The sequence below is a fragment of the Balaenoptera ricei genome, chromosome 4 (assembly GCF_028023285.1).
Source record: "Balaenoptera ricei isolate mBalRic1 chromosome 4, mBalRic1.hap2, whole genome shotgun sequence".
Classification (NCBI taxonomy): Eukaryota; Metazoa; Chordata; class Mammalia; order Artiodactyla; family Balaenopteridae; genus Balaenoptera; species Balaenoptera ricei.
This window is the reverse complement of record NC_082642.1, coordinates 105,968,514-105,995,848: the sequence shown is the minus strand read 5'-3', so window position 1 is coordinate 105,995,848 and position 27,335 is coordinate 105,968,514. Positions and strand designations below refer to the sequence as shown.

Genomic DNA, 27,335 nt, shown 5'->3' with positions numbered 1-27,335 from the left:
AAGAATATTCTGAAGTAAAAACCAAAGAAAGCTTTAAGCAATAAAATCCAGAAACAAGAAGTAAAACTTTAAGACCAAATAAAAACATGTATCAGATCAGGTTCTTTACTAAATTAATAATTAGATAATAATTTGCTCTTGTTTTGGAGTCACAAATTACCTTTCCTACCCCACCTTCCCAGTAGATAAATACATAATATCTATATACTGAGATTCACAGTTTCTGGACTTATTTTCCCACCACTTAAACTGTGGATCATTGCTATCATATGAGAGTGTTTGTTCAACTCCTCTTGCTGAAGTTTCACCAGGGACTCTTTCTCTTCCAAACGACCTTCTAACTGAGCCTTCTGAACTTCTAGGGAGGAAGCCTAAAAAAGGGGCATGGGGGAGAGAAATTGAAGAAAACAAACAACTTAGCGTGTTTTCTCTTCACAGAAACATGCTTTAAGATGTCCTTTGTTTTTATTTGTAAGACAACCATATCAAAAGATACATTACGATATGTATTATATTTTAGTTAACAATTATATGGTAAATTTAAGATCAGTAGTTGATAAACAATATAATACAAATTGGGGAGACACGTTCAATTTGTCTTTTTAAGTCAATACTAGCAGCTGGACTTTTGCAGAAAATACTACATATTATTATTTAGAATTACTATTAAGATAAACACATTAAGGCAGAACCAGGATATCTGTAAATGTGGAATTAAATTTTATGCCTCTTCTATCACTTATGCTCTATAGTTGTTCAGTCTTTTTAATCTTGGTCTGTTTTCATCTTCCTGGTGGTAGATGGTCCAGAAAGCACTATTCATGGCTACCACACTCAAGCAATCATGATAATGTAGAAAGAGCAATGACCTTAGAACATATAAGACTACTGTTTCACTTAGCTATGTGACTAACCCTGAGCAAGTAACTTAACCCAAGATTCCGTTTCATTTGTAGGATGAAAATATTTATTAATACTTATATAGTAATATATTTGTTAAAGGGAGGAAGATTAAGAAAAACATTTCAAAGAGTCCTATGTAAACTATAAAGTTCTAAACAAATACAAACTACAATTATTGTTATCACCATCCCTATAAGTTGAGAGATGCAGCTATATACATATATACAGGTAGCTACCTGTATGTGACATTAAGAACTGGGAACCCCTTTCTGTATCCTTTGCCCCCTTTAAAGCAGCAAGTGCTGTAACAAAGTATACATTTAATTAATGTGTAATAATTTTAGGAAATACAAGTTTTCACACTGTGAGAGCCCTCATAACAAACAACTGTCAAATCACTTTGAGATTCTAATATTATCTTCTAAGCAAAATTACTAAAGAAACAGAACATTAATTTATCCAAATTCACCTTTTTCACAAAATAAGACTTTTTCATTTCACTGCAAATGAGAATGCAACAGATTCTTACCTTAATGCTCAATTCTTTTCTTATTTGATCTGTTCTATTTAATTCTTTTCTAAGGACACCAATGGCTTCTTCTTTATCTTCCGTTTCTCTTTTTAAGACTTCAATCTTTTCTTCTTGTACTTTTATTTTTTGTGCCAGGTCTTAAAACAAACAAACAGTCAGCTTTGTACTCAAAGGTCCTATACTGACATTACCCTGAAAAGGTTTAGAAGCTATTATGTTATATAAGAGCAAAAAAGAGACAACTAGAAAGAAGAAGAACATCTTGCTAGAAATAAAAGTTACACAGTACTTGATGAATAAAAAACACCATGAAACTCTTCTCCTATGCCAGTATTCTACAGAAAATGCCAAATCTCCATGTCTTTCCCTCTTCCTCTGTTCTAAACACAATATATAGTAATGAGGGGAAGGACAATCCTCAGAGTTAAGGGTTAGAAAAGAAAGGGCAAGAGAAAACTATGAAAAATTATATAGGTAGATGTCTGTGCTCTAAGTCAAGTGAGTTAGAACAAAAATGTTTTTATGGATCATTTCAGAACACTACCATTAAGAAGCTAGTAACTAAAAGTTACCTAGCACTGCCACCTGCTGTTACATTCTTTAAAAAATTTTTATTTTTAAAAAGGGCAATCATTTCCAATAACTCCTAGATTTCAAAAAAATGTATTGCTTTTTCAATTTGATCAATCTAACTAAACTACTTTGTAAAATGTTATGGAAAGAAAAGGAGAGCTGTTTAAGATGTGATTTAAGGTTTAAAAAAATGAGAGAATTAGAAAATAATGAAACAGCAAACTAAAAACCACTCATGCTTTGATTTTCTTCCAACACAAGATATGTTAAAATATAGACAATTTGTTAAATAAGCTACTTACTTGCTAGCTTACATTCTCTGTCTACCAGTTGGTTCTGTACTTCTTTTCTCTGTTCTTCTTTCTCTATTAGATGGGCAATAGTTCTGAAGTTATAAAACAATACAGAAGAAAACATCAGTGAATCATATCATTTCTTTTTCTCACCAACAAGTATTTTAAGAGGAAATTCCGAAGAATGGTAATCACCCTTAACTTCTGCCAAATATGCACTTTATATCTACAATAAGTAATAATTCCATTAAGTTTATCTATAAAAAGCAATGTTCTATATACAGGGAATCATTTTGTTTTTGAAAAATCCAAAATAATTAGAATAAAGAACTAGAGATTTTACTTTTCATTTTGTTGCTTGAGTGACTCATTCAACTTTTTCACACTCTCAATTTGTTTATTTAGAGAATCACACGTGACCTGTAAATTTTTGTTCTTCTTCTCAGCAGTTTCATGCCTGAAAAGACAAGGAGATGAGGTGATATTTTTATGGAGGAACACATATGATGGAGAAAAGAAACTCAGTGTCTTCTTTACCATTTCTTCTTATCAAATTGCATATACTGCAGGAAGAGGAGGAAGGTTGCATGAACAAGCGGGACATAAACAGAGTTAGATAACTCTAAAAGATAATAAAGATATGTTTTGGCTGACTGAGGAGGTAAAAATTACTATGAAGTGGAAACATGTGGGGCTTTAATGTCATATTTATGGATGATGAGCTTCATTTACAGATAACGTTGCATTACATAATTTGCTATAAAATACATGCCTCTATCTTTATAGTTAAGTCCAGAAACTGAAACACCTTCTATAAAAAGGATGACGTCTTTAAAAAAAATTAAACTTGCACCTTTCATCACTGGCCTCTTGGGCATAATATATGTTTAAGTAAAAATGTCAAATTAATGAATTAAGTAGTTGAGGATTCTAAATTTCTCTTGCCTCTATAGCTCTGCATCTTACAGTCCTGCTTATTTTTACCTGCAAGGTAACCACATAAAAGAATCCTTTCCAAAGTAGTACTTTGACACCTAACTATCTTAAGCATAAAATGTTCTCTTCATGCCTCTAACTACAAAGACAAACAAACTGGTGGCACTGGCCAAATGTGGCCAGTAAAGTGTTTTACTAGTCCCATACAGAGTTTTTAAAATTCTGAATTTGAATGCCTTTAGATATTCCTACCATTACAAATGACCTTCCCCAGCCAGCTTCATTTATTTGTTACTCACCTGGCCCCTCAAGGCTGGAGTTTTACTTCTGGGCCCACCCCTCAATCACTGTCTGGAACATAAACAGGTCCTAGAAAGCCCATTTTCTCTTGGACCGCTGCCTACTTTCTCTTACACCCTGACTTAACACAAATAGTCCACTTTATCGGGGCTGCCTCTAACAATCAGACTTCAGAAAAAGTTGTTGGGGGAAAATATCCTGTTTAAAAATCACCTTGTCCTCACAAATTTTCTAGATGCTGTACATTTTCCATCCTTCATTTTTATTGATGGGCAAATAAAATAAGCACACGGACCTTGCAAAGGTAAAAATTTCTACATCTCTACATTAATACCAGAGAAAGAACATTTTTTCAAATCTTAACCAGTCAAAGTATAAAGAAAAACAAGAAACAAGTTAACTAGAGTGTTTTTATTTTTATTGTTTGGTAGAAAGTACATAACTGTTCCTGGTCTTCCTTATAATTCATAAGTTTTAAAACTGGCTTAAAAGATAAAAAGTGTCAAGGGAAGGAAAAACGATCAATCTCATACTTTGTTAGTGGGTGGGCATATAAATTGGCATAGCCTTTTTGGAGGGAAATTTGGCAATCAATCAAAAATTTAAAAGCACTCACCCTTTAAACCAGCAGTTCACCTATAAGAATTTATTCTGCAGATACAGTCATACATATAAGTAAACTACATTCAAGGACATCAAAGAGAAATACTGACTACAAATTAAGAGGTGAGTTAAACACGAACACCCAAATTTCTATGCTATTAGGCTGAATTATATGACAACTGTTAATATTCAACCACTTTTGATCTGCAGAAATGGCTAATTCATATGGTTCAACCTGATATGAACTGTGACAACTAAGGTCATTCAACAATTATTTATGGAGTGTCTAACCATGTATCACGCACTGTTCTAGGCCCTAGGGATTTCTCAGTGAACAAAACGGACGAAACTTGTCCTTGAGGTGCTAACATCCCAGATGACTGATGACTCTATGAATAAAGGAAAGAAGTAGAGTCAACTGGAAAGAAATAGAGACACCTGTATTCTGTTTCCAGCCGTGATACTGAGTTTGAGTAAGCAATACTTCATTGCACTATGACATAAGTTTCTTGCTAACTACTTACCTTATAGTGTCATCAGAATATATGAATACTCAGAATTGGATTTTAGGGACACAGAAGAGAAATGCCGTGTGTTCATTCTAGATTCTAACCTTACAGAGAAACTTTTACTTTATAATTTACCTCTGAAGAAGTTCCATGTAGGATTTTGTCAGTACTTCGTGTTCTTCAGCCACAGACTCTAACTTCCTATTATGTTGAAAGAGATGCTCAATATCACTCTGGGCTCTTTCTGATTCAACCTGCTGTGACTTCAGCAACACACCAAGCTCTTCATTTTTTCTCTCAACTTCTCTCAACATATTAGCAAGTGTCCGTGCCTAAAAGGAAATGGAATAGACTCTTACACTATCATTTACATAATATGCTCAGTTTCTACAATTTAAAAGATTTACCAAATAAATCTGTCTTATTGTCAATTTAATCATTAGGCCAGTCTAGAGGGGTAGAGGACAAGCTCTGCTCCCCAACATCAAGGGTGGAAGTGGGCTCATACAGTTTTCACACACTGTGAGAAGTACTATAAAGAGGGCAGCACAGCGAGGGAGGATCACCAGAAGTGTGGGAAGGAGAAGACCAGAGAAAGCTTCCTGGGAAATGGAGGTATTAAAACTAAAATCTGAAGGATTATTAAAAGTTAAAGAAAGAGAGGAAAAGGTATTCCAGACACAGAAGAGCAAGTGCAAGGACAGAAAACAGAAAAGTACGTCAAGTTTCAGAAACTGCAAAGCAATCTAATATGTCTGACTGCAGAGAATGCAGTAAGTTCTAAGGAACTTAAACTCTCTTCTGAGCTAAACGGTGAGACACTGAAGGATATTCAGCACAGGGGCAATGGAACCAGAGGACTGCCTCAGGGATGACTGTGGAGGAAGAAGGGAGGGTAGATCTAAATACAGAAGAAAGATGCCTTTGACTGTATGTTGAGGGTGGCTGAGAGGAAGGAAAGGTAGGAAGACTAATCAGAGGCTCTGCTGTGATTCATGTGAAAAATGAAAAGAATCTGACCTGTAGCAAACAGTGGTAAGAATAGAGACAATGCAAAAAAAAGTAGTATTTAGAAGGTAGAATTCAACTGAACTTGGTGAATGACTAATTATAGAAGGTAAACTGTGTGATTTCCAGGTTTCTTGTCTGGAAAACTCTTAAGAACAGTAGAGGGAATACATAAGAAACAATACATTTTTTAAAAGGGAGGGTGATGAGTTCAGTATTGGTTCTGCTGAGTTTGAAGTATTTGATGTATATTTAAATGGAGCTACACAGGAGACATTTAGTGCTTGAGAAAAAGGATCTGGGCTCAGCATAAAAAATTGGGGGCATTAACATTCTGGTAATGACTGGAAACTATGAATCACCTAAATAAGGGAAAAGGGATTAGAACATAATCCTGGAAAACTCAACATTTAAGGGGTGAGTAGAAAAAAAGGATATAGGAAAAAAGTATCCATTAGGGTAGGAAAAAAAAATCAGAAGATAATTGTGTAACCAAAATTAAAGGGGAGACAGTTTCGAGACAGACGGAGTAGTAGTTAACTGCTAAGGACAATTTACTTCAATCAGAATAATGAAAATAAAACTAGTATTTTGTACGTTTTATTTACTACATTTATTTTTTTACTAATCAGATGTGTCTTTATATTGTACACACCTCTGTCTCAGCTTGAGTTCTCTGACAGCGATATTGAGCGATTAGTCTATCAGCTTGTGCAAGGGCCAGAGCTTTTGCTTCCAAGAGATCTTGTAGCCTGCTTTCTTTGGACTGTAAGAAAACATATCATTAATCTTCATCATTTACTGGAAAACATCTCTTAAAGCTTAACTGTTACACATAATTAAAATAAGCTTGTACTCACGGCTAATGTGGATAGTTTCATCTCATATACATCCATTATGTCAGATATTCTCACATCATTATTCTGATCCTTTACCTGGGTTTTAATAGTTAAAAAATCAGAAATTGTTAACGCTCAACAAAATAAAAAAATAAATGCCTAATGTGAGACTAAATCACTGAAACTTAATGTCATATGAGGCAGGTCACAAACATTTCACTAACCTGGCTATTGCAGAAGAATATCTGGGTAAGATCTGATACGCTCGTGGGAATTTAAAGTATATTCAAGTCAGGGGTGGCGTGGGGGTGGTGGGAGGGTGGGCTGGTTCGGGGAGACGAAGGGAAGATGATAGCCATGTTAAAATGTGGGAATTTTATGACTGATTTTTTCCTCTTTCCAAACTTTCCAGGATACTGCTACTTTTTATAGTAAAAGATAAGGCTTCAATGATCAAATCTGCCTCTAAAGTTGTTTAGATAAATGTTAGAATAAGGGTTGATATTTAGTTGGTATGTTCCAGGCAGAATCCTACTTATAATGTCTATTTATCACTCACCACAACTCCAGACTGAAGCTTCTCTATTAATTCCTCAATGTTCAATCCAGGAACTCTATCTTTCAAAAGTGGAGGAGTTAAACATTTTACTGATGTTGGAAAACTGTGATTTAATGATTGCAAAGGCATTCTTCTGGGCATATGTTCTGTTTCCTGTTGTCTATAGGTGTTGTTTGCTGCTATACTTTCTCCAAGTCTGAATGGGAATCAAAAAAAGAGAAATAATTATATAAAAATATAGCAAAAGGCAGAGTTGGTACACAATTAGGGACTCATTGAGAATGGGTCTTTTGGGGAGTGTAAGTCTTCAAATATTTCTGAAATAATCCTGGAATCTATGATGAAGCAGGATTTGGGTAAATATCCTAAATTTGCCAGAGGAAACTCTTTTCTACTCACAACCCTTTATAATGACAACTCCACCTCTGGTTTGGAGGCATTAGAACTAGTTTCTGAGTGTGGATTACTTGTAAAAATTAAATACAAAGTTACTGGTATTGGTAAGAACATCCTTCTAACCATGGGCAACATCACCTGGCCTTTACTTTTTCCTTTGCCCTTCCCCTTTCTCAGTCAGCATGTTCTCACCAACCTGACTTCCATTCTGCCCCTGCCACTTATCCCATCTTGTTCCTGCCTCGGGGCCTTTGTACAAGTTGTTCCTTTACCTAGAACACTCTTCCCACTAGATCTGCATAGCACTGGCTCCTTCTTATCATCAGGTCTCAGTTCAGACTCACTTCCTCGGGCCTTCCACCCATAGTGACATGCTCATTATGAAACATTTTGTAAACCTCATGACAGAAGGTCCCCTCATTTACTGCAATATTCAAAATGCCTAGAAGAAGGCCTGGCACAAGCTGGCCCTCACCTTATTTAAACATTTGTTAAATGTTTAAATAAAACAAACACACTCCAAAAAACCAACCTACACATCCACCTACCTACCCATCAAGTATATAAATGCACCTTATTAAACTAAGGTAATGTAAATATAGGCATAAATGGACATAAATAAAACAGCATAAGTGGACATCTGAGATAGTGTCCAAAGAGAAAGTTATACAACACAAGACAGGGAGGGATGGCAAAGACATAGTGAAATGATAGGAAGGCTGCACATACAGAGACACTGGGTGAAACTCCACCTTTCAGTGAAGCTGAAGCTTTCTACTCTGAAGCGTGGGGGATTTTGCTTCATGTCAGATTACCACAGTTGAAGACGCAAGCTACCACAAAATAAAGCAGCCTCACAGACGTCTACCTTGTAACTTGAGAAGCTCTCTATTTATCCATTTAGTTGTTAAAAAATATGATAAAATGAAAGGAATTTCAATTACATGGTCTCTAGGTCGTGTTTTCCACAGTTCTTCATCTCTTAATTTATGACTACTTAAATTATTAATTCTGAAAAATGAGTCTGCTCAGTCAGTTAAAAGAAATAGCAGAGGTTGGCAAACTTTTTCTTAAAGGACAAGGTAGTTAAGTATTTTAGGTTTGAGGATCCACAGTCTCTGTTACAACTACCCAACCCTAACGTCATAGCATAAATGTAGATGTAGACAATACAGACAATATGCAAATGAATGGGTGTGGCTTTGTTCCAAAAAATTTTATTTATAAAAATAAGCTCTTGCCTGCTGTCTAGAGTTTGCTGACCCCTGGCATATAGGAATGTCTTACCACTTAACAACTGTCTCAGTTCATTCAAACCACTTCTGCAAATTCATTCATATAGACTACCTAAACTTATTAAAATTAAAGTAGAACCCTACTAGACATTTTGTCAACCATTTAGTTTACAGACAGCACTGAAAATCTGAATTTTTTTCAAACCTAATTGCAAATATTCTCTTAATGTTTAAAATAGATGAACATAGTAGATAATTCTGCCTGGCCATTATCCCACCTTCTGATAATAACAGATTTTTTTCTTTAGGAATCCCTTCCTTGGTAAACGACCCAGATCTGGTCAATGAAAGCGATGCTTAGACTTATCACTCACACGGTTGGGAAAGAAAAACTCTTTGTATGGAGAAACTGAACTGGTAGGATGTAAGCTTAGCACAGAAGCTACTATGTTAATAAGAGGTGTTGAGACAGAGAGGCGTAGCATCTGGATAATACATTTAATCACCTGGATGGATCTAGCTATTCCCTAAGTGAGTATACATCTGGCTTTTTGAATTGTGGGAATCAAATTTTTTTTTAACTGAAGAACATTTTTCACTTGAAAAATTACTATTACAATGAAGTCTTCAATTCACGAATTTTCCAATCTATCTATATTCAGGACTACTGAAGAAACATGGCAGGGTATTCCAGCACCACAAGAGATACACTGCAAATGATTATAACTCACACTAACGCAGGAAAATCTGGCAGTGGAGCAGCTTCCAATAACATTCCCAATCCAGACTGTACTTGTTCTCTACTGTCTGATGTTAAAGCAAAAGCCAAGGGAGTAATCAGGCGAGGATCCTAAGTAAATCAGAAACCAGAAAATAAAAGGCAGAAAGAATAAATAACGTCAGGTCTTTAAGAGTAAGGTGAATAAATAGACCTAAATCATAAAATAATTCTAGGCAAATTCGAAAGTGTTTCTACCTGATGTTTGAATGTATTTATTAGTCTTTACCTTGTTATAACTGTCTATACAATCAATAGTAAGGTTGGCTTAAAAAAATCTGGCAAAGGTTTTGAATGCTTTATTGTGCCTATGAAAATCATGTCTTAAATACTTTGAGTAATTTAAATATCACCTACAACTGACTGATGTTTTGAGTTATTGTTTTATTTTTCTAGCTACCATTTAAAAGAAAAACTAGCTAGAAGAACAAATGGCTAATCATTTCCAAATTGAAGTAAAAAATAAAAGTAAAATTCAAATTAACTCAATTAAAAATTTTATTTTAGTGAATGTAACAATTATACTTTAAAGTATAAGTCCTTCATGTCAGTAAATTTTACATTAGTACTAAGCCTCAAATCATCTATTCTGAAAAAAAATTTTATTGACATAAAATCAGAGAAAAATATTAAACTATAAATCCTTTATAATTATAAACATTTTAGAATGTTAAGTGTTTTATAGGTACTCAAGTATAACCTAATGCCACAGAACTACAGAGATGGCTTTTATCTCCAAAACCCTCATGGTAACCCTTCATAACTCCTCCCATCAACAGGGATCATTATTTCTACTTTGTAGTCAAGAAAACTGGAGCTCAGAGAGGTGAAGTAACTTGCTCACGTCTGCACTGACTAAGAAATGGTGGAGTCAGCATCTGAATCCCCATCTCCTAAGCACTGTGCTCTCAAAGTGTATAAGTAGACCCTGCCTAAGGATCCAGTTTTGGCTTCTACTGTGTGTATACAGGCACTGGAGACATCTGTGTTATTATAGTAACTTAATTCACACGTTTGTTAGATATCTGTTATAAGCCAAGTTTTGTGGATATCAAGGCAAACATCTAGAGCTCTTATTCAGCTACTATTATTATTGAAATCTGTAAGTTAACTATTTTCTGCACACCTCTCTAATTTTATTATCACTCACAATCAAGTCCGTTTCTTCCAGGAGTCTCCCTCTTGTCTTAAAACCTTACCTCATCAACCCCAAACAAAAACAAACACCCCAGAACAAATACCACTCCCCCCTACCACAATGCCAATAGAAACAAATGAAGAAACCGGAAATATGACACAAAAAAGGAAAAGGCTGTGGAAGCTCCGCTATCATGAACATCCCATACATTACAGTCAGGAGCACTTATGTTCAATTCCTGTGAAACTACGTAAAATAACCGTGTAGTGAGAATATTATAGTTATGTGAGACAATTAACAATTTTTAAACTTCCTTCCAATGGCCAGTTCTAAGAAAAACATTAATCTTCTAAAGATTAAGAATATTACAACAGAAACATATAATAGGAAACATTTATATATAAATCAACTTCAATATTTGAAGAGTTTAAACTCACCTGAAGGATTTTGTAGAAGCTTACTTCCATACCAGGAACCAACTGTTTAAGTTTGTTCATCAAATCAAGAGTTTTCAAAATTACATCAGCAGCAAGTTTGCTTTAAAAATAAGTCATATTTAACTTAGATAACTCAAAAATTGCTTAGAGCTTATTTCTGTCCATAAATCTAAAGAAAATAAAAACCCAAAACCTTTGTTCTTAAACCTCAAGAAGATTAAGCATTGTTTCTTAAGGGAAGAAAAAAATATCAGAGACCAACATCCTTATAACCCAAGATCCAAAGAGAACAAACTAGTATTAACAGTTTAAGTTTAGACAGTGTTTCTTTTTCTAATCTCAAATACCAACAGGCTTCAACTTTCTGCTTGAAATTACTAGCAGCATTGGCAACATGACTCATTTAATTCTTAGCCTTGTCACTAAAATATTAACAAGAGAGGGCAACCTTAGGCAATAAAGAATATCTAATATTTACTGAATGAATTATACTAAGCCGTTTTTCTCAGCCTTGTAATTGAAAAGGAGTACAAAAAAGTAAAAAGAGATAATTCTTGTTCTTGAGGAATGTAATTATTGACAGTTTTGACATTTATGGAAATTGGAACAAATCAGTGTTCAGCATTTAGCAGGTCCTCAGCAAAGACTTGTTAGATGGACTTAATTCATGGGGGAGAAGAGGGATAAAATAATCTCATTACTATCAGTGAAAATCCACATTTAACCATAAGCCTTTACATGCTAAAGAAGAAGAGTTGTCTTTGTTATTAGAAACCTTCAGCAGTGATGGATTTCTTTGAAATAAAAACGATCCCTGTTTTTTCATGCTTTTTCACTTCAAAATATAAAGTTAAATGAATATAAAAATAATTACTCAGGCAATGTCAAAAAGGAACTAGAAAAAAAATGTTCAGAAGTATAAAAGACCCTTAGAGAATCACAACAAATTAAAATAAGACAAACCTAAACAATGAAAAATAAATCACAGATATTAATACCTCTGTTTAGAAGCATGTTATCTATGAATTAAGTGAATTTTTAAAAAATTCATCATGAAAATATTTTTGTTAATTCTCTGTTACACCTTGGCTTAACAGAACATACCCAAGGATGATCCTCCAAAAGGAATGAGAATCATTACATCTTTTGATTTTTATTACTGTTTTGCCATTTGTATTTCATGTACTCACCACAATTCAGAATCTGCTACCTTTGTTCCAAACCCCAGATCAATCTTGCCATATGTAAATTGTTGCTCTATCAGAGTGGTACATTTGATAGTCGTCAGAATTTTTGCAATATGCATTTTTAGAGCATCATCTCCACACAGAGGTAAGTTTTGTTAAGGAACACAAAAAATTCTCAAAAAAAAAAAACCCTTCTATTTTTATAGCTCTTTACAGCTTTTAGGATGATTTCATACAAATTATTCTTGTTCCTGCAATTTGGTGTAATTATTGTTACATTAGCTCAATGACAGATTAGGAAACTAGAGCTCAGAGCATTTAAGTGACTGACAAGTGGCAAGAGATGGGACTGACATCAAAAGTTTCTGACTCAGAGGTAAAACAGAGGAAGGATCTGCTTTTCTACTGGATGTTAGCTTTTTATTAACAGGTGTCACAACGGTTCAATAAATACTTGTTGAAATAAGGGAAGTTATTTTCTCATTTGTTATTCCTCAATTTCTCTTCCTGTACTGTAGTTAATTTGAATATCTATCATTTAAAAAGAGTTAAGTTTGGTACCGTTCACTGAGAGAAGGCCTGAATATTTTACAGATAGTATCTCTAAGGTCAAGCAAAATAATCATGCGTTTTTACAGCAGTGGCTTTCAACTTTGGCTGCATGTTAGAATCACCTGGGTAGTTTAAACAGTCAATCACAAACACTCCTCCATCCAAGGGTTTCACATTACTTTAATTAAATCAGAATCGCTGGAAGTAATGTTCAAGAGTCAGTATTTTTAAATGTTCTCCAGATGATTCTAATACATAGCCAGAGTTGAGAATCACGGCCATCAAGAAAGAGGAAAATTAAGAAGCAGCAGCTCAGAGAAGAGATTAGAGAGATGCGGAGTTTGCTCTAGGGCAGGAAAAAGTTGAGCAAATTCTTGTTGCTCTGAAATACAAGGTTATCTTTTTTATAACCAAGTGTAATGTCATCTTTACTGAAACATTTATAGAGGTGTTAATTTTTAAAACACAAGCTAAAAAACTAAGCTAAAATAATAACTACCAATCTTTCTTCTCTGATACACTCCATCAATGAATGGCACCACACATCATCCAGGGACAGCAATTTGCATCAAAAGAGAGTACCAGGGTAGTTATTTTAGAATATATCTCCTAATCTCAAATTATGATAAAAATGTACAGATCAAGTTTAAAGAGCATTTCTGGAAATGTTCTTTAGCTTAAAAGTTTTACACAGAAAAACAAGGGGGAAAAAAGTCTAGATAACTTTTTCAGAGACTCTTCCTTGAATATCAGGTCTGTAAGTTTAAACCTGAGTTCAGTAATTCTGAACAGATTCAAGCATGAGAAGTGACAAAATTATAAAGACAAAAATGCAGTAAATACAATTCTAAAAAAATAAGTAGTTATTTAGTTTCCATGTTTATACTGAAGGATATTTAACAAAACTTCAATGGTCTTGACCATCCTTTCACATTTTTTCATTATTAAGGTCTCATCTAGATTTTGTTCTGTGAACTGAAGCTGATCAAGGAATGTAGGCAGCAGAAGGGTCACAAAATGGTCAGCTGAGGAACAGTTAGCAGTATCTATGACATCCTGGAGAATTAACCACCACCAATGATTAAAAATAAAAACAGAGATGGAATACAGAATGCATAAACGGTCATCACTGAACTGCAACACTCTTTAAATTTCTTATACAGGTGATCCTTGAACAATGTGAGGGTTAGGGATGCTGACCCCACCATGCAGTCGAAAGTCTCAGTACAACTTAGTTGGCCCTGGCCTCCTGTATCTGTGGTTCTGCATCCATGGATTCAACCAACCTCATGGATTCCGTAGTACCGTAGTACTTACTATTGAAAAAAAATCCAAATATAAGTGGACCCAAGCAGTTCAAACCTATGTTATTCAAGGGTCAACTGTAATTACTTCAAAAATTCTTTGACCTGTGTCTCCCATTTAAAATCTACCCTTTTATCCAGTTTTGAGGGCTATGATGACTTTTTTCTCAAATGGAACAGTAAGGTTTTGGGTTAATTGAATGCAAACAAGACTTTTTAAAGGGGACCGTATCTGTGATTTAAAAATTATTCTAAATTAAAAGTATGTACTGAAAACAAATATCCCGAATTTGCTAAATGTAATTACAATAACTAAATAACAGACACTGGTCTTAATACTTTACAACCACAAATAATTCCCATCAAGAATCTCAAAGCGCTTTTTAAATGCTAAAACTGACTGTTAACAGTCAAGATCAACATGAAACAGAAAGAATAATTTGTGCATAATCCTTAACAAATATATTTAATCACTCATAAACATTTTGGTTTGTGCACAGGATCCAGTCATGAGAGGGTAAACATTCTAGTAAGATACTGGGGTAGACAGAATGGGTATAAAAACAGGGAGAATAGTACAGAATACTAAATGACCTAGAGGGTAGAATCTACCAGAAGGTAAAGGCCTCTATGGAAAGGATTTCTGTCTATATCCTAAGTACCTGGCATGCTCCACTCCATTTGACTGACTTAACCCAATGTTCTATATATCCATTCCATAAAGACAGTAGACAGTATCTACTGAGATGGAGAGACAGAACGTGACTACTGCAAGAAGCACAGTCATTCACCAACAACCCATACAAATCTTAGTCAATACCTTTACTTGTTATACTGAAAGAAGTATATATAAGCTATTTAGTGAAAAAACAAACAAACAAAATTCTCGCTAATATTTGTGACCTTGCCAGAAAAAAGAAATTCAGTAGCTGAATGGTAGGGAGTTTAGTAATTGAGAAGTTTTCCTGAAGTGTGTGAACAACTGGAAGTTTATTATGAACATTTTACAAAACAAACTGTTCACTGAGAATCATAAAAGTGGAAAAGTCAATTTGTTAATCACTCTAGTACCTCAAATATTTCCTTGAACAACTCCAGTGCTAAAACAGAACAGTTTTCTGATCCATCCAAAGGTTGGCTTGACCAACGAAGCAGAGCTACAGGAGGTTCTAAACACTTAGAACGGCTTCCCAGAATGGTGCTGCCAGATGGAGGTTGTTCAAATATCATCTGCGTAAGCACGTGGCGCAGCTGAGCCACTGAACAGAATGCAAGAAGTAATTCTAAAACCTGTGCAATATAAAGCCTTCATTAAATGTCAATTTCATTAGACTTGAATGCACAAAGCAACCAAAAAATGAAGCTGTAAATGATATACATTTTTAAAGAAAATAAAATAAAAATTAAAAGTTGCTTCCAATTTTTCCGAGTATTATCTTTCAAAATGTGTCACTAGGTTCCAGAAGGTTACAAATAAATTTGTTAATGGTAGTTACTTCTAGTAACAGGATTGTGAGAGCCAAAGAAGAAAGGGCAACTTCAACTAATCTTATATACCTTCTACAGCACTTAATTTCTTTTCAGCACAAACATGTTGTTTCAAAAATGAAAAAATAAAATTAGTAATTAAGAATACCTGCTATCATGCTAAGATTTAAGAACTGCTATAAAGCATACTTTAGAATAATATTTAAAAGTGGCATCCCATAGCTTTAAAAGCTTAAGGATGGCTACTTCCATACTGTTTACACTGTTTACACAGTGTGGCAATCAGGCCCTTAGCCTGCCTCCCTATTCTACTTCATTTCTTCCTTGCTTCATAACCAAACCTTATTCCATTACATGGCATCCCACATCAACTTGATTACTAGCTGTTAAGTTAAATTCTACTGTATTTCATTTACTACCAACTTATAATTTAAAAAAATTATTGGTACCTCTTTGCCTACTCACTTATTTTCTACCTTTCGTCATCTGTTTCTTGTAAACAGCATACAATTGGGATTTGTGTTTTAATCAACCTGATAGTGTCTGCTTTTAACAGAATTCAGCCCATTAGCATTTACTATGTTACACATGATAAACTCTTTGACTTATTCTCTTTTAAATATAAATTGTAGTACTTGTTTTTGAATAGATAATACATTCTTTTGGTCAAAAGTCAAAGGTACTAACTAGCCTGACCTTTAACTACACTTTCTGGAAGCAAAAGACAATATTACCAGTTTCTTATTTATCTTACCAGAGATACGTTCTGCACATACAAGCAAATACTTTCTCATTTACACTTTCTCTGTAAGTATAACATACAGGGAAGTAAACATATCAATTGCTACTGCAAAGCTAGATGTTTTCCTCAAAGTGAATACACCTGTATAACTAGCAACTAGGTCAAGAAAGAGAATTCCACTAAAACTCCAGAATCCCCTTGTGTCCCCTCCCAGACAATGCCCCAACCACTACTCCACATCAGATTTCTGACACCAGGGATTAATTTTACCTTAGCTATTCTTGGATCTTTACATTTCTGTATAATTTTTCAATCGGCTTGCCAGTTTATATTAAAAACTCACATGGAACTTTATATATAAATAGAATCTTATAGTGTATACTCTTACATCTGGCTTCTTTAGCTTAGCATTATCTTAGTGAGATTCATTCATATTTTCGCATGCAGCTGCATTTCACACATTCTCACTGCTTACAGTATTCCAATGTATAAATATACCACAGATTATTTCCACTGTTGATGGCATTTAGGTTGTTTACAATTCTTGGCTATTGGTAACAGTACTGCTATGTTTTGTACATGTCTTTTGGTGAACACAAGTATTCGATTCTTTGGGGTAAATATTTAAGAGTGGAATTGCTGGGTCATAGTTGCATATGTCTTATGTTAGTAGATAATACCAGTTTTCATAAATGGCTGTACCAATTTTCACCCCATGAGTACAGCGACACTCTCTTTACATTTTTTACATTCTCATCTATGCTTGATATTATCCACATTTTTAATTTTAACCATCAGTGGGTATGTACTGGTATTGCATTACCATTTAAATTTGCATTTCCCTGAAGATTAATAAAGTTGAGCAACCATTTCATATTTATTGACCAATTCGTTTTTTTTTTTGCTCAGGTTATCTACTGGGTTCAGTGTTTTTTCTCATTTATAGGTACAAATTTTTAAATGATATACTTTAGATAAGAGTCCTTTGTTCAATATATGTATTGTAGATATCTTTTCCCGCTCTGTAAATAGTACCAGTTTTAAACTTTCATTTTCTATTTAACATTTTCTACGTGTCTTTTGGTGAAATGTCTCTCTTGGTTATATAGCTAGGAGTGGAATCTCTGTGTCATAGGGTGTACATGTGTTTAACAGGCACCGTGAAACAGTTTTCCAAAGGGATTATGCCAGTTTATGAAGATACAAGGAGGGTTCCAAAGTATTGGTAATGTTCTGTTTCTTGCTCTAGATACTGGTTATACGGCTGTGTTCATTTTGTAAAGGTTCAGAGATCGATGCACTTAGATTTTTCTGCACGTTATAGTTTTTAAAAACTTTAAAACAAAAAGCTGTGTTTTTATATACCTTTGAAGAAGAATCAGGATCCTTTCCATTAAGCAGACCTAATACTTGATTAAGACATGAAGAAAAGTGTTCATACCTAGGTTCAAAATAAAAATATACATCAAGTGATAATTATGAAATTGATACATTAAAAATGATTTATATATAAAATAAATCATACTGTTCAGATGTAAAACTGGTTTTGAAACAGATTAATCAAGATATGTATATTCTGGAGAATGACACAACCTTATTTACCTAAGACAAAGACTGAAACATACACACACACCCTTGTTATACTTTTACATTTCAAGTCAGGAGAGCAAAAAGAATGGGAATAAAGCACATGAAAACATTTTGATTTTAGTCTGTTGTGAATCAGTAGAGTCCAAGTTTACTAAATCTAAAAAGGCAGTTTTGTTTATTACAAATACATCTTGGTTTAAAAAAAAAGCCCTAAAATTTGTCAGAGAGCCATACCTGATAAGATAATCTGCAATTTTAGGATTCTTAAGAAGATCCATCAGTAGATCAACTGAATACTTTCTAGTTAGTGTGCCATCACCATTTATGAGAATATTAAATATTAGTTGAAAAGTCTGATGAATGTTTCGAGCATGGAACAGCTTAAAAACAAATCAGGAAAAGTATATTATACAAAAAAATTTAAGTTGACCATCCTAAAACTCAACAAAGAGTCTCAATGACTTTTAAAGTATCAGAGAATATAAACTTCAGAATTATTTTCGTAAATTGCAAAAAAAAAAAAAAAAAAAAAATTTACCTTTTCCCCAACCTCTTCGTTTAACGTCAAACTGGATAATATTGAAAGTGCAAACACAACCACAGTTAAACTACTATGGGCCAGGAAGCTTATAAGAGTTCGATAAAAAGATTTCACATTATTCTGAGGAAGAAAAAAATTTTTAAATAAATTAGAATAAAAAAAATTTTGAGTCTTACATTTTGTTTTAGAAAGTATATCTTACACAGAGTAGGTAAACTTTTATTAAACATTATTATCAACTTAAGAGATCATTCAAGAAGTGAGTAAGATGATACTTTTACATATTGCTTACAGTAGTATAGACAGGTACAATCTAAGTGAAGAGCAGTGTGTAGTCATGGGTTTATGAGCAAATGTTTACCTTTCTCAAACAGTTCTATGGCTCAAAATAACCTCCACCAACAAAATAAGACCAGGTCAGAAAAATCCAGCACATGAACAAATGAGCTATTATTTAATTTAAAACAAGTAATAATGAATATTGCATAGCAAGGGAACTGTTCACAAAGCACCTTAAAGAATCAATGAACTTTCCTGATTTAATATATTTCTAACAGTGGTTCAGTTAACCTCACTTGAGTGCCTTCACTTACCATAAGTACTGGCAGTGATGTTAGGTACTTACTCATAAAACTTTCTGGGAGAGCTGTAATTGATTTTGTGGAAATACAAGACTGCGGTAAATGTAACTGCCAATGGCATATCTCCCTTTTTCAAACAAACAAACAAATAAATAAATAAAAATAAATTTATTTATTTATTTATTTATTTATGACTGCGCTGGGTCTTCGTTGCCACGCATGGGCTTTTTCTCTAGTTGCCATGAGCGGGGGCTTCTCACTGCGGTGGCTTCTCTTGTTGCGGAGCACAGGCTCTAGGCACGTGGGCTTCAGGAGTTGTGGCTCGCGGGCTCTAGAGTGCAGGCTCAGTAGTTGTGGCACACGAGCTTAGTTGCTCCGCAGCATGTGGGATCTTCCCAAACCAGGGCTCGAACCCATGTCCCCTGAATTGGCAGGCGGATTCTCAACCACTGTGCCAACAGGGAAGCCCCGTGTCTCCCTTCTATCAACACAAAATAATTTAGCATTTCTTGTATTATTCAATATGACAAATAATGAGATGCTACGGAGAAGAAAAACTTTTAGTATTTAACATTTTTATTAACTCTTAACTTGTTTTAATTAAACATATATGAAGGCTGGAATACTTCAAGTTATTTATATGTCAATATGATTCTTTGTTAACTTTGATGGGCCAGCTAGATAACACAGGATAATTCTTGTAAAATTTTTAAGAAAAAGGTGAAAAAAATTTTCTTTAAGCATAGAGCCCACCACAAAACTAGACAGAAACATTTTATAAACTTCTTACCAAAGTCTTTATGTGCGTTTGAACAGAAAGATTGTGCCGACAAAGATTTGCCAATAAGCCTAGACAAGGCATTGTCAACTCATCTTCAGAAGACTGACTGTTGTTTTAAGAAAAATAATAAAAGATAAAAACATTAGGTTCCTTCTAAATTACTCAAAATTATATAGTCATTTACACATTTAAATTCCTTTTTTTAAGCAAAGAAAAATCTGATTAACATGTGAACACTGCCAAGCTTTGAATAGTACTGATCATTTATTTCATGTTTTGAAACTAAATGATCCTACTCAATTGCAGCATACAAATATAGAAATAATTGTCAGAGTAACCATGTGCTATCTCATCAGTATATTCTTCGGTCAATAAGATTAAATATAAACATAATTTTCAGCTTCAATAAGTTTTTCTGTCTCAATCAATTCATTTCATAAATTTTTGTTATAAAAATTAAAGCTGCTTTAATCATCTTTGAAATCATCTAAGAGGAATAAACAAGAATCAGGCTCACTCAGTTTAAAAAACTTATTTAAGAAAAATAGAACTATTACACGGTTTTAGTTAAACCAGTAGATTATTTGGTTACATGTTTGGTTGCATACTCACATATGATCAATCAGGAATGTAATTAATTCATCTATATTGGCACCAGAATGCAAAATTTTGACGTTATATGTTAACCTCTGCAGAAGCTGAATGCACTGAGAATAAGAAAATAGCAGTGAATATAAACATATAAAAACACATTTGTGTGCTCACAAGAATGAACTCCTGTGCATATTCTGAGCATGTAACCATTTTAGGAGGCATTTAGAGCAAGAACTTTTCCATATCTTAAAAAGGTTCTATCTTCACACACAAGTGATGAGATCTTAAACACACACAATGAGACCTTAGAGTTCATCTCCTGATTCACACATTTCTATATATTCTATCTCAAACAGCATCTTGTCATCAACCTGGCTCACTTAATCATCTTAAACTTGTATGCAAGTTGAAACACATATTCTATCAATTCTAAGATAGATATTTTTCTTATTTTACCATCTTTAAAACTGCACGTCAGTTTAACTTGCAATGTTTTTCTTTTTTACAACTGATGGCATATTATGTTGAGAAATATTATGGGTATAAGAGCTTTGAGTCTATGCTAAATAATACCAAATCTGTAGCTTCAGTTTTTGTAGAATGTTTCCTCAATAGATTGAGACTAGGTGCCAACTCAAATTACAATTTTAATATGAATAGCTTACATCTCAAAATGCTGACATCTGTATTTATAAGTCTGTCAAAATAGCCATAATCTGGATTTTTCTTAAATTATAGTGCTAGATGTGAATACAATTCTCTTCTTTAGAAACTCTTAAATAGTAGTACATGTGTGACCAACCAGCTTTTAAATTTATTAATGGTGAGAACTGTGCCTAATCATGTGGTATTATACCAGCATATAGTACACTGTAAGCAAGCAGTTTACAATAGATACTATCAATTTTGATCTGAAAATAAGGAAGGAAGAATGAGCATTAAGTGGAAAGTACTGTGTGGGTGTGCATACCTGCAAAAACACTGAATCACTGTGGCAAGTACTGCTCCGACAAACCACTCCTGCCAGCACACTATTCAGGCTGTACATATTCTGAAGACAGTCTCTGGTTTCATTGTCCACAGCTGTAAGTTAAAATAAAATGACACAAGATAGATCATTTTCATAAATAATAATTTAAAACTTATTTCATATTAAATTTACCATTATATAAAAATATCAAATATGATATGGCTATTTTCTTTACAAATACCTTCCAATTCAGAAATTTAACCATGGTGGCTATTATATTGGACAACACAGATATAGAACATTTTCATCATCTACTGGACATGCTGCTCTATGTTACCACTTCTGTATCACTGGGTTTTTTGTTTTTTTTTAAAAATAAGCACGTATTAATTTTATAATCACACAGAGAAATATCTCCCCTCCACCCCCAAACACAAATCAAGAAAAAAGTAACCACTGAATGAAAATTTTAAAACTAAAGGTAAGGTAGGGAAAAATAGAAAAAGTAACTTGCATTTTTAGCCTTAGTTCTAAGTTCAGTGTCGTCTATCAAAAAAGGATGATGTTTTGATCACTAGCTATGACTTTCCAGAGTGCTGTAGTTCACACTGACATTATGTACATGCATTTTTTTTTAAATTCAAAAATAGGCCCGCATTTCCCAAGGTACATTCTTTTCTGTAGACCACTGAACCCTTGATATGCTTCAGATTCTTTGTTCCAATAATCTTAAGAAAGGATGCATATAATTTTCCCTTTTCAAGAGATCCACAATACAAAATAGTTCTGAGAGGTCCTGCAATGAAGAAATCTTTTGAATGTGAATCATTCTCCAAAAGATTCTATAACTAAATCTGCCCTTTAAAAAAATATTAAATTCATACAATTTCTAAAAAATAAAAAAGAGAAACTAAATACATTACCTAGTTGAGATAGCAAACTGATGATACTTAAGATCAGTGAAGCACTTATGTTTGGGTCTTCAAGTAGCTCTACAAGGCAACTTAAGCATTCACTTGGTAGTATCTGATTTGATGTAAACAATCGGGTGAGCTTCTGTCCAGAAATTACCTAGAAAAGAGTCATTAAAATGTGCTAGTTAGGGCTCCCCTGGTGGTGCAGTGGTTAAGAATCCGCCTGCCAATGCAGGGGACATGGGTTCGAGCCCTGGTCGGGTAAGACCCCACATGCCGCAGAGCAACTAAGCCCGTGTGCCACAACTACTGAGCCTGCACTCTACAGCCCACGAGCCACAACTACTGAGCCCATGTGCCACAACTACTGAGCCTATGTGCCACAACTACTGAAGCCTGTGCGCCTAGAGCCCATGCTCCACAACAAGAGAAGCCACTGCAATGAGAAGCCCGCGCACTGCAACCAAGAGTAGCCCCCACTGACCGCAACTAGAGAAAGCCCGCGCGCAGCAACGAAGACCCAACGCAGCCAAAAATAAATAAATAAAATAAATTAACAAAACAAAACAAAAAAGAGCCCTCTTTAAAAATCATGAGGGACACAGAATAATTTTTTTAAAAAGAAAATATAAAAAAAAAAATGAGTTAGTTAAGAATTGGCAATTTTCACTTCTCCATTTCAAATAAAAATCCAGTTCTTCCAAAGTGCCATTGCCACACTTTCCCAATTTAGAAAATTCATACATGTTGTTCCCTCTGCATAGAAGATCACCTATCCCTTCACTCACTAACTAATGTAATCATTCCAGTCTCAATTTTGTTTCCTCCACTAAGCTTTCTCTAATCCTCTTCCACTAACTAGGTTAGGTTTGCCTGTTATACTATCCTATAGTACATTACACTTTTATTTGCTAAGTCAGCAAGCTTTTGCCAACTTAGCAAAATTTATCCTCCCCACTACACTGATCACTCCATGAAGGCATAGACTACAAATCAACATTCTACTACCAATATATTTACCGAATAAATGAATTCCACCTTCTTTGAGGGAGGCAAATGGAAAGTGTAAAGCAGCTAAATCCAAAGGCTTATTCATGGGATTAACTATGTGATTATTCCTTCTGCTCCCTACCAGACAGTACCTAAGCCCAGAAGTTAGAGATCACAAAGAAGGAAGTTAAAAAAAAATTTTTTGAGTAGGCAGGTCAGGAATTAAAAAATTTTATTATTTGTTATTTCACTATTTACTCCTCTCATAACACTATAAACGTACCGCCTACTAGCACCACCTCCGGGAAGGGTAAGCTGGGATGAGGGCTGGGAACAGTTGTCAGACAGCCACTTACTTTCAAAATGCTTTATGAATATTATTCATTATTAAGCAAATCTTTTCTATAAAGATAAAAAAATCATTTACTTTAGGATTAGATTAAATCTGTTCTAAACGTTTTTATTCTTAAAAGACTTTTTTAAAAAAAGACTATGATCAGAATTGTTTTAGCATCCCTCTGTCTTTCTTTTCTATATCCCTTTTATACCCTTGCCCAGATGTCAGTTTTTCTTGTAAAGCTTTGCTGATAAGAGATCTTCAGAATATCTGTTCCCACAGAGTATGTATTTTAACATTAAAGTAAAAGTCTATCAGACTGAAAAAACAGGTCCAAAGGTGAAATTAGATACTGAGAGTAAATATTTTGAGGTAAAGAACCTTCTGAGCATTGCCCTTTTGCCTGCTTATACAGATAGCCCTCTAAAATATTGACATTTTCTGCTTTAAATACAATTTCCCTAAGGACTGGACCTGTATTTCAACAACATAAGTATTCTAAGATATAATAATTATTTATTATAAGGTAAAATTAAAAAAAATCACTTTGCATATTTTCCTCTTTAATCATACACATTGAAGGTTTTAATGCAAATAGGACTTATTTCAATAATAACTAATACTCTAGCACTTACTCTGGCCTAGCTATTGTTCTAGGTACATTATGTATGTTAATTCCTTTCAGCTTCATAATAAACCTGTACTAATTGTTTTACAGATGAGTAAACTGAGGCACACATAATAGACAGCGGTACAACTGGGATTCACTGTTCCTGAATCCCTGCTCCGTAATCATTACATAAGATTAGTGCTGTGAAACACCGTCAAGAATGAGACCAGGGCTTCCCTGGTGGCGCAGTGGTTAAGAATCCGTCTGCCAATGCAGGGGACACAGGTTCGAGCCCTGGTCTGGGAAGATCCACATGCCGCGCAGCAACTAAGCCTGTGCGCCACAACTACTGAGCCTGCGCTCTAGAGCCCGCAAGCCACAACTACTGAGCTCGCGTACCACAACTACTGAAGCCCGCGTGCCTACAGCCCGTACTCCGCAACAAGAGAAGCCACGACAATGAGAAGCCTACGCACTGCAATGAAGAGTAGCCCAAACCCGCATACAGCAACAAAGACCCAACACAGCCATAAATAAATAAATAAATTTATAAAAAAAAAAAAAAAAAAGAGACCAGCTCAGCTCTGCTGATCATAAAAAAAATCCAAAGCTAAGGTTCTGCAAGAAGACAAAAATAGTGCAGCAGAAGCGCAGCAGGATAGCAGAGTGAATAATCGTTCACATGATAACCATCTATCACCCTTTGTAGCCTCAGATGTTGCTCTCATGAGGTTGCTCTCATGAGGTCTCATGAAAAACATTCACCATTAATACTGTCAACCAAAAGAGTTAAAATTTAAAAATCTGAAAGCACCAAGGAATGGTGTGGATGAATGACAGCAAAATTCACATATTGCTGGTAGGAGGATACATCAGTATAACTTGTGGAAAACTGGTGTTTCAACCAGAACTGAACATAAACTTACCTTAAGACCCAACAGTTACACTACGAGGTATATAAGAGAAATGAATACATACATCCACAAAAAAATGTGTAAAAATGTTTATAACAGAGTTACTCATAATTCCACCCAGAACTGGAAACAACCCAGATGCTCATGAACAGGAGGATATATACAAACTGTGGTACCTCTGTACAATGGAATTCTAAATAGCAATAAAAAAGAATGAAATACTAGCACATGGGCCACATGAATACATTTTACAGATTATACTGAGAGGAAGAAGCCAGACACAAACGTACATATTAATCCACTTAACTGAAACTTTAGGGATAGTTGAAAAACTTATAGGGTGTTGGAAATGTTCTGTCTCATATGACAGGTGGTAGCTACTTGAGTGTACACTTATGTTTAAAAAAAACTATCAAGCTCTTCACTTAAGATTAATGCACTTTATGTAATGTATGTATGTTATCTCTCAATTAAATGGCAGAAGAATTTTTGGTAAACCTCTTGAAAACTTTGGGAACACAGTACCAAGAAGCCAATGTCCAAGCCTCAAATTTCTTTGAAGTCTCTTTCAATTCATGATAACACCCTGTTCAGATTCACAACACAACTGTTTACTCTCAAAGAGAGGTAATGTTTCAGATTAGAATCTAAATTTCTTAACTCCAAATTCTTAAATAAAACTGACAGCTCTGCTTATTCTGTGGCTTCTGGAGTCCACTAGTGCACTGTTCTATCCTCACTGAGAAGCAAAGCCCTAGCATTTAACAGCTAACACCTTCATTGTTAGGTTTGTAGGGATTTGCTGAGGTAATGAATGAAAAAAGAAAAGTGTTGAGATAAGCTCCTGAAGTGGTAAGAAGAGGAGCACCAGTAAAGCTTGAGAAAACTCACACAATAAGTGTACTACAGTCACAACTAAGGCTGATGTTGCTGTGCCATTCACTGTTGCCTTCTCTGTAGTATTTTGCAAACCTTTGGTAATTTAGCCTTTTATCATAAGGTTTATAAAACAAATAGTATATTTAAAGATTATGTTCAATTTTATGTTAACAGAAGCTGCGACAGAGAGAACTTTAATTCTATGTTAACAGAAGCTGCGACAAAGAATTAAAATAAGCTTTGATTGAGCTTAATTACTTTTTATTAAACTGAGGTCATTATTAGTTGGAATTCCCTGAATGCATAACAAATGACAGCAGGAGTTTAAGAGCCTAAAAACAAATAGGATCACAGAAAGCTGTGATTATAACTTTTAGCATAAGATAAGTACACTCTAGATGCAAATCACTGGGAACTAACAGAAAAAGTGACAATTCAGCATTTTAGGACTGAAAAACTGAGCAATAAATTTTGGTAAAGAAAAATTGTGATTACTAGTAAGGGAGGTTGCTTCCTAATCCAGAGAAAGTTGAAATAATAATTTTCAAGCTCGAGTTAAACATGAGTTCAAATAAAAGCAGTAAGCAACAGGTTCAGATTGTAAACTGCCTAGTGACAGGGGTAAATCAAGTTTTAATCGTTACTCCCCATGACCTCCACCTCCGAGAATTGCTGTACATTTTGAGAAGGATCTGTTACAATGGAAAAACCAACATAAGAAGCAAAGGAAAAGATACAGCTCTAGCTCTTTCCTCTACCAACTCCAAATACAGCCTAAATCCCCCAACCTTTTGTCTCAACCTCCCTCTTTCTAGGGCTATCAGTAGTTACTCATCCCTTGCTGCAGTCAGGTGAACGCGGAGGGGTTTGGGGCGGGATAGAGAAGGGTGGGAATTCAAAGGTGACAATCATTAGCCTTCTTTACCAATACAAAAAGGCAGCGGAGGGAGCGAGCTGTCCTTTGTTTTCTAGGCTGAGACCACTACATCCCGGCCACCAAGTGAACGAAGGCTACGAGGAAGCCCGTCTCGTCCGCCACCCCGAAGGCCCTCACCTCCAAGTGCCGCAAAAGCTGGGTGGCGTTCGCTTCCGACTTAACTGCTTTATACTGACTAATGGTCAGAAGCAAGGACTTCAAGCAGGCGGTGTTGTCCATCGGGACCCGCCACAGTCCCGCTTCGGGGCTAACACCACCTTGCCGCTCAATGCCAGCTCGGTCCTCTAGCTTGCCCCGCGCTTTTTAAAAAATTTTCCGCCCCCACCCACTCGCTCCCAGAAGCTTCCGGTTCCGGTCGAGCTCCGGAAGTCCCTGGGCAACCTGG

The 27,335-nt window shown here is 34.9% G+C and overlaps 1 protein-coding gene across 1 annotated transcript; it reads right to left on the bottom strand.

Moving 5' to 3' along the window:
* Positions 1 to 27,238, bottom strand: CIP2A (cellular inhibitor of PP2A). Its single transcript, XM_059921192.1, has 21 exons — positions 27,068 to 27,238; positions 22,293 to 22,440; positions 21,370 to 21,482; positions 20,418 to 20,512; positions 19,815 to 19,911; positions 18,441 to 18,563; positions 18,137 to 18,282; positions 17,678 to 17,753; positions 15,154 to 15,372; positions 13,675 to 13,834; positions 12,230 to 12,371; positions 11,040 to 11,139; positions 9,418 to 9,536; positions 7,056 to 7,251; positions 6,518 to 6,592; positions 6,313 to 6,423; positions 4,785 to 4,981; positions 2,645 to 2,758; positions 2,311 to 2,393; positions 1,433 to 1,572; positions 1 to 371 (listed from the first exon to the last, which is right to left on the bottom strand). Exons 1-21 carry the CDS (start codon positions 27,167 to 27,169, stop codon positions 201 to 203), a joined length of 2,727 nt encoding a protein of 908 aa, XP_059777175.1. The 5' UTR covers positions 27,170 to 27,238; the 3' UTR covers positions 1 to 200.
* Between the last annotated feature and the right edge of the window lie 97 nt (positions 27,239 to 27,335).

Coding starts and splice junctions, on each gene's coding strand:
- CIP2A (XM_059921192.1), bottom strand. CDS start 27,169: ATGGACAACACCGCCTGCTTGAAGTCCTTGCTTCTGACCATTAGTCAG. Junction 7,252..9,417: donor CCAGATTTTCCTGCGTTAGT/GTGAGTTATAAT, acceptor ATTCCCATTCAG/ACTTGGAGAAAGTATAGCAG. Junction 4,982..6,312: donor GAACTCAAGCTGAGACAGAG/GTGTGTACAATA, acceptor ATTTCCTTTTAG/GCACGGACACTTGCTAATAT.